Here is an 18,023-nt window from a genome sequence, read left to right on the forward strand (position 1 = left end):
AAGTATAATAAATCCATTGATTTTTTATTGCTTACAAACGTGGAGATAGTAAATAATTTTTGAGTATCAACGTATAGGCATAACACGGTGTAAAACATAGGTAAACTACGGCTATTGAGGGGGGTGCAAATTTCCCCTTTGCACCCCTGGATCCGCCACTGTAAATATATATCTTAATACCACAACCGCAAAATTTGTTAACTATTTACTGGTAATTAACGGATGGACGGACAGACTCGACGATATTAATATTATGTTCTGGTACTCTGGGCGTAGATCCGTTATCTACTGTGGAAAACATAATAATATGAATAATAAATCGTTGTTCAAACTTTGGAAAGTAATTTCTTAAAAACGTTCGCTAAATTATACAGATTAGATAACTAATGAATACTTAAATTAAAATACAAATTTTTGGAGGGGCTAATTCCCTTCAAGCTCCCCGCCCCAAATGCACTTTGGTCAAGGTTAATAAATAAATAATGAATCGATTGTCCTTTACCTACTACCTACGTAACTAACGAAGATTTGCTATTTACAAAAAGTAACCTAACCTTTTGTAGTGGCACATTGGCACATGCCGCACACATAGACCTATTAACTAGTTTATAGGTCTATGGCCGCACATATCCTCGTGAGCAGACGGGACTTGCCCCCTCAAAATAATTTGGAGGTAGTTTGGTGTGTTTATGGTGGACTGGTTTACTGGTATAAGTTATGTTAATGTTATATACTTATATAATTAATTCATAAAGTAATAAAGAAACATGTTGGGAATTTAAGATGAATAGATGATTAATGATGGATGGTGCTTATGGTGGGTGGGTGGGTCGTGGATGCCAGTGGGTAAATTAAAAATAATATTTGGCTTCACTTTTCATAACATGTGTGAAATATAGATATTATTATAAAATATAATGTACCTAATTTTTGTTACGTTAAAATAATTTTTGAATAATTGAATTGATTCAGAGAATCGGTTCAATTTAATGAACTTAATAGTGAATAGTGATCACATGAATTAATTCACTTAGATACAAAACTGAATTGAAACTTGAAGTTTAAAGTACAAATACTTCTAAACTTCTATTGTTCTATGATAAGAGAGTAGAGAACGGGCACTGGCAATCAATGTCTATATAGCCGTCCAGACCGTCCAGTTGAGGAATTAAAAATACAGTGCCCGGTAACCAGACCACAGAATTTGACCAGACCCTGGTTGCTGATATCATAGATAATAGACATTATTTGGTTGATAATCTATGGCTGATATCGCCAATGTCTGGTGATAAAACGGATTGGATGTTCAATATCGATGATAACAGTTATGCCTGGTGCCTGTGGAAAAAAGGGCGAAATCAAATCATTAAAAACACTTGTAGAGCTTGTAGAATTTCGAACAATATGCATTAGAACAAAAAATATTAACGTTACCCACCTACACCAATAGTTTTAATGGCTTTTATGTGATCGTTTACAATAAAAGTCTGCCTCAGATAGCATTACGGAAAGCAGGTAACAACAACAATCATAATAATGCTAAAAAACCAAAAAAAAAAAGAAGTCATTCAACAATTTATTTGATAGTGATTTTGTGAAAAGCACACGGTTATTTAAAATCTTTGTTTGATCAGCAGGAAATGATCTTAAAATGGAGTTTGCTGACAAAATTAGAATACCGAAGTTGAACGGCGTGACTATGAGAGGTCCACACTTATCCAACACTAGTACTGGAACACTAGTCATTACTGGTCATCATTTAATATTTTCATCAAGATCTGAGGACGTTGAACTATGGGTAAATAATCAAAGTTGGTTCAATATTTTAATTTCAATTAGTAAAAATAAGTATGTTAGAAAATTTATAATTTCCAATATTTCCTAATTTTACATTTTCAGTTCTTATAGTTGTATTAGTTGTAATTGTTTACTTTACATTAAGTGAGTGTTAACAATTTTTTATAAATATTATTGAAAATAAAAAAACATCATATTATAATAAGTAATAACTATTTTTGATTTAATGACAACTAGTGTTTTAGTTGAAAAAATTACAATATTTATTCTAATATTTTTTAGATTTTGAACCGTAATATTGACATTGTGGAGAAAAAACTAAATACAATTACTTTAAAGTGTAAGGACTTTAGAATTATTGTTTTTGATATGCCGTATATTGAACAAGCTACCTCTGTTGCTGCTTCTATTGAATCACTCATAATGACAGGTTGATAAAATAACAAAATATGATCCTACAACATTAATACAAATTGGTAATTTTTTTTTAAATGTTTTGTGCAATTGTTAGATGAAGCAGATTACCTACACCATATGTTTTCAAATAAAAGTAATGAATATCGTTCACTGTTTGATGTGCAATCTCAATGTGAAAAACTAGTTGCTGGTGATTCGATGTGGAGAATATCTCAAGTCAATAAATCTTATAGGGTATGTTTTTTTATTATAAATACTGTTTTATTTGTCATAAAAATACAATTTATTAACTGACATGGTCATGTAATATGAGTAAAAGATAAGATTTTATCTTAATAAGCTTGTTGACTGTGGTTGTTCATGGGTTCATTATTAATCATTAGTATGATGAGGATTGGCCATGTAATCACAGAATTTTATATTTTGCACATGCCATTTTAGTGTAAAATTTATATAAACAATTTCAAAACTGATGGTAAAATAGGTACTTAATAATTAAGTTTCTTACCATTAATATTATATAAAAACTATTTAATGTAGAATTTAAAATATTTTTAAAAATTAAATTCATGTACTGCATTTAAATCCTAGCCCTACTCATAAGTAATACATTTTTAAACACAAATTGATAATTTTTTAGGTTTGTGGTACCTACCCAGAATTGACTGTTGTTCCATCTAATGTTGATGATACGATGTTGATTGCTTCTGCTAAGTTTAGGCAAAATGGACGATTTCCAGTTTTGAGCTATCGTCATGAAAAAGGCGTAAGTTTTTTATGCTATATATTTTATATCAAAAACTTCAAAGTTTAGAATCCAATCATACTCTAACTACAACATATCATCTCTATCCACATTTTTCTAACCTTTGTTCTCTCCCCTAAAATACTTGACGGATCATGGTCAGTAGATAATACAAAAAAACCGAACTCTTTCAAAATTATCTAACCAGTTTTCAAACCCCACAATTGCTAGCGCGTTGTAAAACAATTTAACAACATCAGATTATTTAGATAACTTTTTGCTGCCTCCATACCAAATGACTACCTACAAAAACAATTTCACCAACAAAAAAATATTTTTAATATAATATTAATGTTAACTGTCTAAAAAAACTAAACAAATTTATATAATTTATAGAGTGTGTTAATGAGAAGCAGTCAGCCTTTAGTTGGTTCAAGTTCTAAACGTTGTAAACAAGATGAACGTGTTATAAACTCTGTACTTGGTCCTGGAAAGAGAGGGTATATTATTGATACCCGCAGTGTTGCTAATGCTACAAATGCTAAAGCTCGTGGAGGTGGATTTGAAATGGAAGCTCACTATCCTCAGTGGAGACGAGTAAATTCAGCTCTTGAACGCCATAATGTTTTATTGGACAGCTTGTCAAAAATAGTTGAAGCTTGTAATGATACAACATGTACTATAGAGCGATGGCTTAACAAATTAAATGGTAGTGAATGGTTGTCCCACGTCAAAGATACATTAAATGCAGCTTGTTTAGTTGCACAATGTTTAAATAAAGAGCGAGCTTCAGTATTGGTACATGGATCAGAGAGCACAGATGCGACATTGGTTTTAATATCATTAACTCAATTGATATTAAATCCAGAATGTCGAACAATTGTAGGGTAAGAATTTGTAATATTATTTTAATACAAATTATTTGTATTGTATAATAATTTTGAAAAACATTTTTAGATTTGAATCACTAATTGAGAGAGAATGGCTTCAAGCTGGACACCCATTCGAAACTCGCCATAAAAGTGGTTGTTATAATGCAGCTCGTTCAAAAGTATCTTCGTCATCTTCATCAAAAGTTTTCCATCATGGATCAGGCGCCACTTTTTTATTATTTCTAGACTGTACATGGCAAATACACAATCAATTTCCATGCTGTTTTGAGTTTTCAACAAATTTTTTATCATTACTAGTTGATCATTCATACTGTTCAGATTTTAGTACATTTTATGGTAATTGTGAATCTGATCGAAAAAATAATCAATATGGAAAACCAAATTTATGGTCGCACTTTGATCAAAAAATTGATGAAATTATTAATCCTCTATACCTACATACAAATAATGTGATTTGGCCTTCTGTTGCTCCATTTAGTATAGTAAGTATATTTTTATTTAATGCCATATTATTGTTGATCATAATTTGCAAAATATTACTTTTGATAATTACTTCTTTTAATTTATAGTTTACTTTTGTTACAATAAGTATTTTAGATTAAAACTATGTTAAAATTGTATTGTAACTGTGCATTCAAACCAAATTTTTAGGAATTGTGGCGAGATATGTACTTAAGATGGTCTATTGATCAAACACATCAAAAGAAGTATAAAAAATCAATTGATGATTTAATAAAGCGGAACAAGGAATTAAAAGTCTTAGCTACAAAATTACGCAACGAGACTCAAGATTCTGGTAACAAATCTACATAATTAATTAAATATATTGTCTATATTATTCATACAGGTATCAAACGATTATTTAATGATATGTTATTCTTTTTTTATGCCATTTAATTTGTAAATCAACTGTAGAAACTATATAATATATCCATAACTATGTATATTATTATTTATTTCCATTGAAACTATATTGTACCAATTTGCCTGAAAATAAATAACTTGATAACCTACATTAGTGTTAAAGAACAAAGGTCACAATTTTTATATTTACAGTCAAATAATAGATTGGTAACATTAATTTCTATTTTAAAATATTTTTTTTTTTTGTATTTAGTACAAATTGCTTACGATTACTTATAACAACAAAAAATGTTTGTCTACGTTTATCACAATTATCTTTCTATTTTAGGTATTCAAATTATAATTTACTTTTTCTTTGATTTTGCTATAACTAAATTTTAAGCTTTTTTGATATATTAATTACAGATAGCTAGACGACTAATTCGTAATAATTGTTATATATTTAATAAAGGTGCATATTATAAAAATGTAATTAAAAAAATTGTATACCTTTATTAATTAAAACATTATAATTATCAGTAATAAAATATAATACTTACGTTCAATCATTAGTTATACAGGATAAAAAATACAGATCTAAGTGGCCTAGTGTTGGACGAGTATTGATTTTTAATTTCGAGTCGAGTTTTAAATATGGATACTCGACAAATGTCAAATGTTAAAAAAATTTAAACTTAACAAATGCTGAGTATGAGACAAATTTGAGTACTCAACAAATGCCAAGTATTCAAAAAAAGGGTCGAGTACTTTGAATTGCTTGAGTAGGTATTTTAAATTGTACTAGAAATAGATTTCCCAAAAATTTCCTTTCACACAAACCTTCCCTTGACAATTACTAACGTAAACCAAATTTAAACTATCAAGTATCACCTTCCTGGTATTCTTATCGGAAATATTTGTATACATAATACTCTTACTTCTAATAGGGTTAATTCACTCTTATATTAAACATACCAGAGTTAAATTAGATTATTCAGAGGGTACAATTTGCTGTTATGAATTTGTAAGATGTGGGTGTAACTTCCTTTTAAACATTTGTACTAATTAATGTAGCCAACATATTTTAAAAATAACTTAACATTATAATTATTTTATTTGTTGAACTACATTACAGTTGCATTCTTTTAAGAAAGTAATGCAATATTGTTTATAGTTATTATAATATAATTCATGTATATTTTATAATAAGTAATTATTAAAATTGTATATTTTATATTCTTCTTAAAAAGAATTAAATATTATAGGAACACAAAAAATAATGTCATCACACCTAAATAATGAATAATGTTTTATTATTTGTAATAATTAAATTATATAATATTATATAATTTATAACACAGTCTATAAAAAAATTGGCAAAGACACGGCAACAATTTACAAAAAATAACATAATACCCAGAACCCAGTTGTATAATATACAAATAATTAATCATTGAACTTTTTTTTGTATTTTTTTTGTTTCTGGGCTTCCAAGTGTTTTCTTCCTTTGGTATACCATATGCATGTACATTTGAGGGAACACTAAAAAAAATTTTTTAAATCACTCATAAATTATTAATTTTAAATTACTGGATGTTAACATAATATAAATTATTTTTAAACCGTGTTTATTAAATACTGGTCATTGGTGCCAAATAAAATTAAAACTGTGGCAGTTCAAATAGTTTGATTGACCCACCCCTTCAAATATCTGAGAAATGGGCTTTACTAATTAATAATTATGTATAAGTAACTGAGAAACTACTTAAAGCAATCAAGTCAGTGGGATTATGTATAAACGAAAATAAAACTAAGTATATGATGATGTCGAGGAACATCAGAAAGCAAACAATCATTTTTGTTAGCAATATGAAATTTGAAGTGGTGTATAACTCCTCTTAATACTTAGGAGTAAATGTCATTAATAAGAATAATATGTACCAAGAAGCGTATGATAGAATTACGAGTGGGAACAGGTGTTATTATATAATATATATATTTTTGATGTCCATAAGAGTAGTTTTGATTTTAGAAGTTTCATTTCCGTATGCATAGTCAATTTATGTGACGATCAAAACTATACTCCTTTACAAAAGAGAATAAACCGGTCAACGACCAATTTACATCTGGCGGTCATCCCACCAATTTCCCATTGTTAGCGTGATCACATGGTTCTCGACATGCGCGAAAGCAGTATATTCTCTTTTTAAAAGGATTATACTCTCATGTACATTAAAAACATGCCTTTATCATAGCTACTTGGCGCCCAATAATAATATAAGCATGCGAGAAGTGGTCTTTGACAAAAGGAGATGAGAGAAAGCCAATGATATTTGAGAGAATAATACTCCGGAAAATCTATGGGCTACGATTCAACCAAGTAACAAAGACATATGAAAGAAAAAGAAACGAGGAATTACAGAAATTGTACTACAGACAAAATATCTTAGCATTTATTAGGAATAAACATCTAGTGGTTCTGACACACTTAGAGATTAGATGAGCAACTAATAAATAAAAGTACTTGTTGGAAATATAAACAAAACAAGACCTCTAGGAAGACCCAGAACATAGTGGATCGATGTAAAAACCAGCAGTTTGAAAGAGTTAGACCAGAATCTGACCTTTGTGTTGACTTACAACAAGAGATATAGATGGCGAGACCTATCAAAGACAGAAATGTTCCGGTAAGCTGATAAGATGAAGAATTTAATGAAATTCCTGTGTTTAATAAAATTATTGCAGAAATATAAGGTAGTTTAATCCATTATTTTACCATCTGGCACCGTCCGCCAAATTTTTAAGGCAATTCTATTTAAGCTACCAGAGGTACAGATTCGGCGCTTCTTATATGGAAACAATATGTAGACGGCTTAACCCACCAGGATACCTAATAATTCCTGGTGACCTGACCTATTATCATAATCACTTTCCCTTTCAAAATGTCATAAAAGGTAACTTTCAAGTTACTCGGGGAAAAAATATAGCCTGGACAAACATTTTCTGGCTTGAAATTTTTACTTGGCCATCCTTGTCAATTTTTATTTACTAAGATTAATTTGTTTGGATAGGAAATAACATTTTAATGAAGATTCTTTATAGAGTAATGAACTTACATGGTATATAAATCAGCATAACCATTGCAATTGCAGACCATAGACTAAATGAAATATTTAATTTATTAGGCATTTCGATACTCCACATTTTGGTTCTTCCAACATATCCTAATGACGTCCAGTATACTAATAATTCTCCAGTAACACCAACTGGATACAGAACATAGAAGAAAGTATACCTGAAAAATTACATTATCAATGTACAATTCTTTAATAAACCCATTAATAAGACCAACATAATAAATACTACCTTGCCCAAATGATTAGGTAAGGTATATAACCAATAATATTGAAACCATAGTATGAGTATCTGGTGATTTCTGCAAAGCACCAAGCAGTTAAAGCCAATGGTAAACCTGGTGAGTCTGATGTCTCTGGTATAAATGCAATAGCAGCAACAATGGCTACACGAGACAGAACTTGTTGAATAGTAACTGCCAAATTAGATTTCACCAAACCAGTAGCTACATTGAATATCTATATTAATATAATATCCATATTAATAATAATTAAAATACAATTAAACAAACAAAACTTAAAGAAAACCTATAAAATAGTTAATCTTTTAACTTTTACACTAGAATTTTTGATTGAAAATATTATCAAATAGATAACAAGTATTTGGTTAGTAAAAGTGTGATTAATCAGTTTCCTTGTCAAGAGTAAAATATTTAATTTTGTTAGTTACTACTTACTACTTACAAGTAAGATATTCAAATTGATCAATAAATTACTATTTTAGGAACTACAGAACTACAATATTCTCGACTAAAAATATTTGATAGTAAGTGTTACTTAAGAAAAATTATATACCTATTATATGAATATGAATATTTATACCTATAAACAAAACAAAACCACTAGATGAAGGATTGCATATTTTGATATTGTACATTTATACTATTGCTAGAGAGTATTTCTATCTCCAATAATATCAGTGATTTATGATTAATATAATTAAATATTAAAATATATTTCTTAAAATAATATTTGGCTTGAGTACTACTGAATACAACAACAAAAACCTGTTGTTAAATAGTTTTTACATTTTACATGCAATATCAGCAGAGTATCTATCTATGTATAAATGATTTAGTATATGAAAATTAAAACTTGTTATAGACCAACAAGGAACTGTTGACCTTGTATGTGACCTAAAATAGTGAATATTATGAATAATAACTTACAAACCCAATGTCGCTCACTTAATATCAAACAATTTTACACTTACTACATTTATTAATATTTATTCATCACTTCATCAGCAAAATATATATTTAACAACTTAAAATTAATATCTAATCCTTGTATTTGATAATTTTAAATGTAATAATAAATCAAGTTAAGAATATTTATTTTCTACTCATACCTAGACAAAAGCAAAGTATATTAATTTAAAAATAATATTATATGCTGATTAACAATAATATGACATTATACCTGCATGTGTTGTATCCGTCATACAAATGCACAACATAGCAAAAACTGTTTTTGCGCAGGACAACTATGCTCTCTCTAAATTTATAGTACAATTAGAAAAATTCCACAACGCATAAGGGAGAACTTGATCTGTGTCGTAGCGTTGTTATTATTTGGTATATTAATACAATTAAAGTTATCAGTTTGAGAACATTAGGTTTTTTTCGTTTTTTTCGTTTCATTATTAGAAATTATTGGTAAGTGTTACCAAAAAAAAAAAAAACGCTACGACACAGATAAAGTTCTTCCTTATTTGTTGAGGAATTAAGGTAATTCTACTATAAATACAGAGTGAGACAAGTTGTCCCACGCAAAACCGTTATCGCTATTTTGTACATTTGTAAGACGGATACAAAGCGTACGAGTGTAGCGTCCTCTTAAAACAAAAAAAACTTCTTATAAAAATTACCTCATTATTTTTCTTAAACTAAAATTACAATTTATTTTTCATTTCAGTTAAAAAATGTATGTACCAACCTCAATGAACGCAGCGTTTTGGAAAATTCCAACTGTATACTTTACAACATCCCACAATGATTGAGATTTGGGTGGGTTCACATAGAAATTAACGATTTGAAATAACAAATAACTCCATCTGAAAAAAAAAGTAAAAACCATTAAACTATAGTATTCTGTTGCTCAAGCAAGAAAAATATTTGTTTGACAGTAATATATTACCCCAAAATTTGAATGAAATTATATGTGAACAAATACGAATTTACTACCAGACTAGGTTTTTTGTTCGTTTTTCCTTTGGTCACCGCCATTATGTAACACGGTATTATGTTTTAAGAAAATAACAATTTTTTTGTAAATAAAAATAACAAGACTAGGTAGTAATTAAGTAAATTTTAAAACTAGTCAAATTTGACAACCACGTTACGTATGAGATCAACGCAGTGTCGATTGATTTGTCATTACAACGTAGACGGACAAAAATTGACAACTGTACAAAACTACGAGCGTGGAGCCGGAGCGTAGAGCAAATAAGGAATTAAGGCATTAAGCGCACTGTCGAACTAAACGATTATCGCTACGCTACTATCACTGAGTACATTTCAGTGGAAAATCAAGTCATAATAATATTATCTTTCCCAAGGTGGATAAGTATATTTAATCTATTCTGTATTTCTGTGGTATATCTACCTTGATCAATCCCAAATACCTGATATACGATTTACGAACATCCGAGACACGAGTCAGACGAGTTGGCATCGACGTGTTTGAGTGTTACCCCCCCTGAGTCAACTTTAACGCGGTACAAGACCTAAGGTACGTCCGCAAACAGATGAGCGACCTCATGTGGTGACATCACGCAACAAGTTCGGTAAGTAATGTCGTGAACATAGACCTATAAACGGTAGCGTATCCAGGATTATGTCGGCGGGGGGTTAACACCTGTTTATTTAGCTGCCTACTGCCTACTGCCACTGCCTATTTAGCTATTAATAACTATAATAAATTATGTTTTATAACCATACGTCTCATAAAGTTCTAACTATGTTTTTATAGCTTTATAGGTAGGTACCTAGTTTATATGTAGGTATGGTATGTATCAGGTATCTACTATCTACCTGGACTTCCTTAGATCATATGAGTGGTATCTACAGACTACAGGCAGTCTACACTCTACAGCTAGGTATCTTCTATCTAGTACCTAAAACTAATTTTTTTTAAGGAGGAAACTGGAAATTGGAAATAATGTTTTTTTATTGAACACCTGTGAATTACAATTTACGACTTCTTAGGAGATACGTGGGGACAGGGGAGAACAATATGATGAAACTTTGGCTTTTATTCAATATAGGTATTACGGACTACAGTACCATGCGGTTGTCGGGCAAAATGCCACAATCTGCATAGAACAATAATACAACTGCTGTATGCCTGTAGCCTGTATCGCTGTATGTTTGTTCAGAAATTATTCTCAGTAATAATATAATAGTAAAACAGTTTTATTTTGAGGTTTCATTGAAATTGCCTGTACTAGACTCGCGGAGAAACGAATATGCACTGTCTAAAAAAAAAAAACTGTAACAGTAAAAAAAAATAATTAAAAATATTTTAGTACGTCATTCTTGACGTAGAGAACCTAGGTACTAAAATCTTATGTGTGTAAGAATGAAATGAATAGCAAACAATATACAACTGGTTTATAAGTTATAACTTACAACCACGATTTAAGATATATAGTATATCTTAAATCATGCTTACAACTATAATAATATAATAACCGAATACTTAATCTATGTTTTTTTAATCAAGGCTGACTACTGACTGGTATTATTACTCTACATTTTTTTTTATTATGCAAGACTGGCTGGTAAATGTTATGTGGTAAACCTGAAGTTATATAATTATATCAATTTGTATTTTTGATTCTTAGCGGGGCAATGAATGTTTTAACATCACAGTGATGTGTGTTTTTTAATTTTGTCATCTCCTTTTAAAGAAGTAAAACTACTTTAATCTTCAACTTCAATATATTTTTTGTCATGCCTGTGCCGAAAGTTTGGTTTTCGATAGCGGTTGAAGCGTTGGAAAGCGTCCTTTTTCCGTCCAGCGGGTGTTAAAATGGAAATCCCCAAAAGTGCTGGGCGTACATATCACGCACGTATCCCCTGCACAACCGTCAACCAGACACTGATATGTATACCACGGTCCTTACAAAACATAAACTTTTGATTAGGTACATCTTATATTCATATTATAACCTCGTGACGTTAAAAATAAATAAAACCAAATCATTTCTCTCATGAAATATTGTTGTCGTATAATTATATTATAGTCTAGTTGTTACATAGATCCCTGTATTACCTTGATCGTGATCGATGAATGCTGCAGAGGCGTGACAAAAAATAATATGTGGGGCTCGTGCGAGAAGGCAATATCAGTCTTGGGCGAAATGCGGCCCGAGCCGCACACGTCGCCTGCAACTGAAATAGCTCACTTTCCGCCCTTGCCACACAATATACTTTAATGCATTAATGTAACAATGTATAAAGCTAATACCCATGTCACCAAAGCTACAAAATGATCAATAAAAAAAAAAAAAATAATATATTTTTTTTAAAAATATTTTTTAAGCTCTTCCTTATTAGGAACATTTTTTAAATTGTACAACTAAAATATTTGACATTGCTTATTATTAAAATAATATATGTATCAACAATACATTAATATAAAAATTGTAAAAAAAAAATGTTAAACGCCTAATTTAAAAAAAAAACAGGAAACTCCACTGATAACGAAATCTCTATGAAGATACCAAACTACTATAATAGTATTATATAGCATTATAGGCGTATAGCTCGTTATTATAAGAGATCTGTGGTTGGGTAAAACAATAAGCACAATTACCTTGTATGGTTGTATGTTTTTACAAAAATAACGATAGTTTATTTTTGTAATATAAAATAATATGTAAAAATGTATAAAAAAAAATCCATGCAAATTGTCTAGTTAAAACCCCTTTAAAGCGGGTGAATGATAATCTGATTACCAGGAGTATAAGCTAAATTGCCTAAGCATAATCCCTTAAAAATGTGCAAATTTCGGAACACCTCAAAAAAATCTATGGATTTCTTTTACCAGTCTAACCCATTAACCACAATTCCTTCGTTTCAATCAGAGTAACTAAAAATCAAAAACTTTAGGTATAAGTGTGTTATGAATTGGTATTATTAAACATAGGAAATAAGGAAGGATGTAATAGTTAGTAAACACTAAACAATTAAGAAATGTAGTATTTATAAAATAAGTAGAATTACGAAACTAGTTGATTATTGTAAATTAATATAAACAGGTACAATACCGAAACTGCAAGTAAGCACTTTTTATATAGGAGGGATTGTCCTAGGTAAATTTAGATATAAGGGACATGAAGATGGTAAGATAAGGAGTGGAGAATGGACAGTGCGATTGTCTGTATAATATGAAAACTCAATAAACTTTATAATTGAAAAGACGTGTGTTTGTTACTTTATTTAATAAATGTATATATAAACTCTACAAGTACGAGGCTACGGTCAACCGACTTGTAACAAGTGTATTACGAGTAGTTTAGTAATGGCCATTATTATACAATGACTAAATTATGAAATTATTGTCCGCTCTCTCCAAATCATTACAAGCACATATTATTATAATTACAACCTAATACAAATTAAGTTCATAGGTAATACACTGTTAAAAAATGGTTCTGTAACCTAAAAAAAATAAATTCAATAAAATCAGTTAGGTACATGTAATAATTATAAATGCAAGGAACTTCATGATTATTACTAATGGTATACACTTACATACTAATTTATTAGTCTTATCCATCATAATATGACGCATCGACCATAGTATATATTATTATAGTTACTATAGTAAATATTATTAATTGTTGAGTATTTATATTTATTGTTATCAGTGAAACCATTAAAACACATATTTGTAAATTATTTTATTATACTTTTATAATAATGTTAGTCCGAACTCGGAGTGGTATTTATAATAATGCTATTAAATGGAATATATTAAGTATATTAAAAATTATTTAAAATGTCTACTATAGGTATTATATTATTATTTGAATAAAAAGTTCATATATATGAAATTTGAGTTGAGAAAAGATAAATTATGGGTCATCATTAACACTTACATACTTTAATTTTTAAAATGTATTTTATATACCTACTAGCTGATCCCGTGCACTTCGTTGCCCGTTAAATGTATCAACTCTATATGACTCAATCTTTGTTCAATTCGTTATTTAATATTCGGTGTATGGTGTTCAAAATGTATCTTAACTTTTCCGTTGCCCGGAATAAAAATTCTGATTCGCAGCAGTACATTATCAGGTAAGAAATCTACCTGCGGTAGATCGAGGACCCCGCTGTGCTGTTTACGCTTACTGTTTGCTTGTACGTAAGTGTATGATTTAACTCTAAAGTATCAAAGTTATACCAAGTTAGTCGTTTTTACTTAATTTCATCTATGATGGATTAATATAATCAATTTATACAAAATCCTATCCTAACCTAACCGTACTAAAATCCGATGAATAAAAAAAACAAAATTAACCCTTTGTAAATTAACCTATCTTCTTCCCAGAGGTCTAATCTACCCACAAACATTAATTTATATACATATCTAACTATATAAATACAGAGACTATAACTATACAGACTAAACTCTAGAACTACTTATCAGATCTCCTTGTATATTATATTATATATATGTATATATTGACAAAAAATAATAATACAAATCAACAAACATGCCCGATTAACCAATAGCAACCTAAAATTTTCTTTCATATAAACCTTCTCGGTGAAATACTCTTTCATTTAAAAAAAAATCAAGAAGATCTGATAAGTAGTTCTAGAGTTCAGCCTGTACAGAGATTTTAATTTCACGTTTTTATAGTTTGATATTATATTATATTGTAATTTATATTTAAAAAGTAAAGCAAATAGTTTTTATTTTTAAAATTATTATTATTATTATTTAAAACCCATGGCAACCATTTATAAACAAAAATTTCCATCGGAAATCTCAAAAAGGAATAACCGTAAGGACTTGAAATGCATACATATATATTTAATCGAAATTATATAATTTTCAAAGATTTTCGTTCTTTTTGAGTTATTATATTAAATTATGGTAATTTGAAATGTTCTATTTTTTTTAGATTTTATCGACTACGTTGATAAAATTGTTTATTTTTAAATTCAAATAGCTTATTAAATATTTCATATTATTATCTTTAATTTGCATAACGTTTCTAAAATTAAAATGTAAACTAGAATTGGTAATCAAATAAATATAATTAGTAGGTAGGTTGTAAGTATTAAAATTTAAAATTACGTTTTTGAGGAATATCCAAATATAACTTATCTCCTTGATTTTTTTTTAAATTGGCCCATACCAAAAACCATACATTTCTATACAAGCTTTAGAGCATTTGATTTTTTACTGATTTTTCCTCAAAAAATATCAGTTATTTTGTAATAAGTTTATAACCCAACAACTTAATATTGTAGACTTTAGTTTGAAGCTTATTGCTAATAAAATTTATATTTATCATTATTAGGTATATTATAATATTAAAAATACATTTTATTGTGGATAGGTAGGTAATAATGATAATTATATAAATTGTATTAGCGATACCTAAGCTTCAAAGTCTCTACTATAATACGTTATACACTTATATACGTTTATGGATTATAATCTTATATTATTATAAGTTTATAACAAATACACAATACAACTTTTCAAAATCCTTAAACTAATTTTAAGGTATTTATACCACGAATTGACGAACCTATTCACACTATTCTATAGTACGTCGCCACGACGAATTGTTTTGACTTAAAACGAATGGGAAAAACAGACATAATATTATCCTACCACTCTGACCTCGGCGATACTGATACGTACAAAATTCTACACCAAAGAGCACCACTTGCCGAAGTGACGTCTCTACGTATGTCACTTTAGTCACTACGTCGTTCCGTCAGATTCTGATATCTGTGACGACGCCAGAACAACAGAGATGTCGTCACGTGGGGAGATAAAAATAATATCGTCCACAAGTAGGTTAATCAAACGGGACAAGCACAAATCGAGTGCAACTGCGTACTGTACATTATAATTGTATAATAATAAAATAATTATTTATGCTTAAATGCAGTTAATAATAATCCTGTGATATGCGAAAATAAATTACTTACTATACTCACGCGCAGTAGTAAGATCCTATATTATATAAGTATACTAACGTACTACGTCATCCATCAGCATCACGGCGTAATAATAAAATAATAGAATACGTCGACGTTTTGGATTATTATTGTTATTTGTTATTACTATTAGATATTTTACAGTTATATACTTATTACTTATATATCTAGTGATTACTGATTAGTGATTACCATTGATAACAAATACTGGAATACTATAATAAGTAGTATTTATTATCAAAGTTTTATTTTTATTACTTTTTGATTAGCAACGTTTGTTGATAATTATTATTGTCATTAATCGTAACCACGATAGTATATAGATCATTATTTTGTCATGATTAGGTACCAGCTATACAATATTTTCATTTAGGTCATTTTTAGTTTTTATACTCCCGGATTTTAAAAATAGCAGTATTAGCCATTAGGTAGACATTGTAAATACCTAGCCAGTCACATATGAATATGCTGGCATGCTGGCCGGAATCATTTAACAATTTAACGTACCTACTTATCTATTTAATATTATTGTTCAGAAAGAATTTGTTTACGATGTTTTAAATAACAATTATGGTGGCGGTGGCGGTGAATTGCTGCAGGGCATATTTCACCGCTCACCGCAGTGGTAAAGCCAAGACAATCTGACAATAGAATTTAACGCCACCGCCACCGCTGCAGCGTGTGGGGTCCTTTGTCCTTAAGGTGTGAATTATTATAATTTATACTATTTTTTTGATTATTAGGGAAGGTGAGCGCTTACAAAATGTTTTTATATTTATTATTTTTTTTTTTTTTACTAGGTTTTAGTCGGTGACTATGTTTCCATGTTATAATGTTATTTATTGTATATTATAGAATCTGATGTATGTAGGATATAAGGTACACGATGACAGTAGTATACAATTAATGCTATAATTTTTAAACATTACTGTATTACACTATTGTATCCAATGTTGATTATCAAACTGATGTTTTCCCTGTAGCAGTGCCACATTTAAGGAGAGGCACTTGCTACAACTGCCCTGGGCACCAACATTTTGTCGTCGGAAACTTTTTCCCTTATGAATTATTAAAACTTTTAACATTTAAACTATTGCAAATGTACTAATTTTTAACTACAAATGTACATGTACAGACAATTTTTGTTTTTTCCGACGCTTTTTAAAAGGTAATTTTTGATTTTTATCCATCAAAACTCAAAAGTACCTACCTTCTAGATCCAATTTGTTATCAAAGTTGGAAATCAAAAAATTATTTCGACTAATTATTGTGTTTATTATGTAAATATGTAATGGTATTAAATATTAAATTTGAATTCAATGATAAAATATCATTGTATACGAAAAACGATTCTGAGCGGGGACAGCTTGTCGGTCTAGGATATTTTATATTATAATTATATTGTTATTACTTATTATTAATACAGTATCCGGTAAGTTGAATTAATATTATAAAATTACGACAAAATAACTAAAATTGTTATTCTTGATTATTTAATATATGATTTTGTCCTACTACTTACTTTCAACCTTGTTTTAAATTTTCAATCATTAGCTAATAGCTTTAAAAGTTGAACATTTTATACATTTTTAACAACAAAATAATTTGTAAATTTTCAATTTGATAAATTGTGTCAAAATTTGAACTTTAAATGCTTAAAACAATTGTTACTTCCTATGTATTTTTAATATTTTTCAACTGCCATTATAACAATATATTAAGAGACTTGTATTTTCGAGCTTTTTGACTCGACAAATACATTTTTTTTGACATTTAAAAAAAAAACTAAAAAAATTGAAAACTGAAAATAACCGTAAACAGGTCAAAACAAGTCAACATATTTTTAAAACTGTATGGTATATATAAAATGCTGATATAAACATTCAGTGAAAATTTCATGTATCTACGGTCATTTTTTTTAAAGTTACACCAAAACCGATTTTGTCGAAAATTCCCGTTTTTCCTTAACTTGTTTTCTGTTTTCCCGGTGCTTTTGAAA

At 29.0% G+C, this 18,023-nt stretch overlaps 2 protein-coding genes across 4 annotated transcripts; one reads left to right on the top strand and one right to left on the bottom strand.

Moving 5' to 3' along the window:
- The first annotated feature begins 1,309 nt into the window (after positions 1 to 1,309).
- LOC132941102 (myotubularin-related protein 9) lies at positions 1,310 to 4,867 on the top strand. 3 transcript variants are annotated; one of them, XM_061008985.1, is made up of 8 exons: positions 1,310 to 1,515; positions 1,635 to 1,798; positions 2,080 to 2,227; positions 2,309 to 2,448; positions 2,855 to 2,980; positions 3,356 to 3,846; positions 3,917 to 4,334; positions 4,504 to 4,867. In XM_061008985.1, exons 2-8 carry the CDS (start codon positions 1,652 to 1,654, stop codon positions 4,663 to 4,665), a joined length of 1,632 nt encoding a protein of 543 aa, XP_060864968.1. In that variant the 5' UTR covers positions 1,310 to 1,515; positions 1,635 to 1,651; the 3' UTR covers positions 4,666 to 4,867. The 3 variants fall into 3 exon arrangements, with proteins under 3 accessions (XP_060864968.1, XP_060864967.1, XP_060864969.1); XM_061008984.1 differs by having other exon boundaries at positions 1,638 to 1,798; XM_061008986.1 differs by lacking the exon at positions 1,310 to 1,515 and having other exon boundaries at positions 1,674 to 1,811.
- Positions 4,868 to 5,987: 1,120 nt separating this feature from the next.
- LOC132941103 (very-long-chain (3R)-3-hydroxyacyl-CoA dehydratase hpo-8-like) lies at positions 5,988 to 10,423 on the bottom strand. Its single transcript, XM_061008987.1, has 5 exons — positions 9,969 to 10,423; positions 9,768 to 9,885; positions 8,062 to 8,288; positions 7,812 to 7,990; positions 5,988 to 6,237 (listed from the first exon to the last, which is right to left on the bottom strand). Exons 1-5 carry the CDS (start codon positions 10,055 to 10,057, stop codon positions 6,146 to 6,148), a joined length of 705 nt encoding a protein of 234 aa, XP_060864970.1. The 5' UTR covers positions 10,058 to 10,423; the 3' UTR covers positions 5,988 to 6,145.
- Positions 10,424 to 18,023: the final 7,600 nt, after the last annotated feature.

Source organism: Metopolophium dirhodum, chromosome 3, assembly GCF_019925205.1.
Source record: "Metopolophium dirhodum isolate CAU chromosome 3, ASM1992520v1, whole genome shotgun sequence".
Classification (NCBI taxonomy): Eukaryota; Metazoa; Arthropoda; class Insecta; order Hemiptera; family Aphididae; genus Metopolophium; species Metopolophium dirhodum.

Coding starts and splice junctions, on each gene's coding strand:
- LOC132941102 (XM_061008985.1), top strand. CDS start 1,652: ATGGAGTTTGCTGACAAAATTAGAATACCGAAGTTGAACGGCGTGACT. Junction 2,981..3,355: donor GCTATCGTCATGAAAAAGGC/GTAAGTTTTTTA, acceptor TATAATTTATAG/AGTGTGTTAATGAGAAGCAG. Junction 4,335..4,503: donor CTGTTGCTCCATTTAGTATA/GTAAGTATATTT, acceptor CCAAATTTTTAG/GAATTGTGGCGAGATATGTA.
- LOC132941103 (XM_061008987.1), bottom strand. CDS start 10,057: ATGGCGGTGACCAAAGGAAAAACGAACAAAAAACCTAGTCTGGTAGTA. Junction 9,886..9,968: donor AATTTCATTCAAATTTTGGG/GTAATATATTAC, acceptor TTTTTTTTTCAG/ATGGAGTTATTTGTTATTTC. Junction 6,238..7,811: donor TATGCTGATTTATATACCAT/GTAAGTTCATTA, acceptor AATTTTTTTTAG/TGTTCCCTCAAATGTACATG.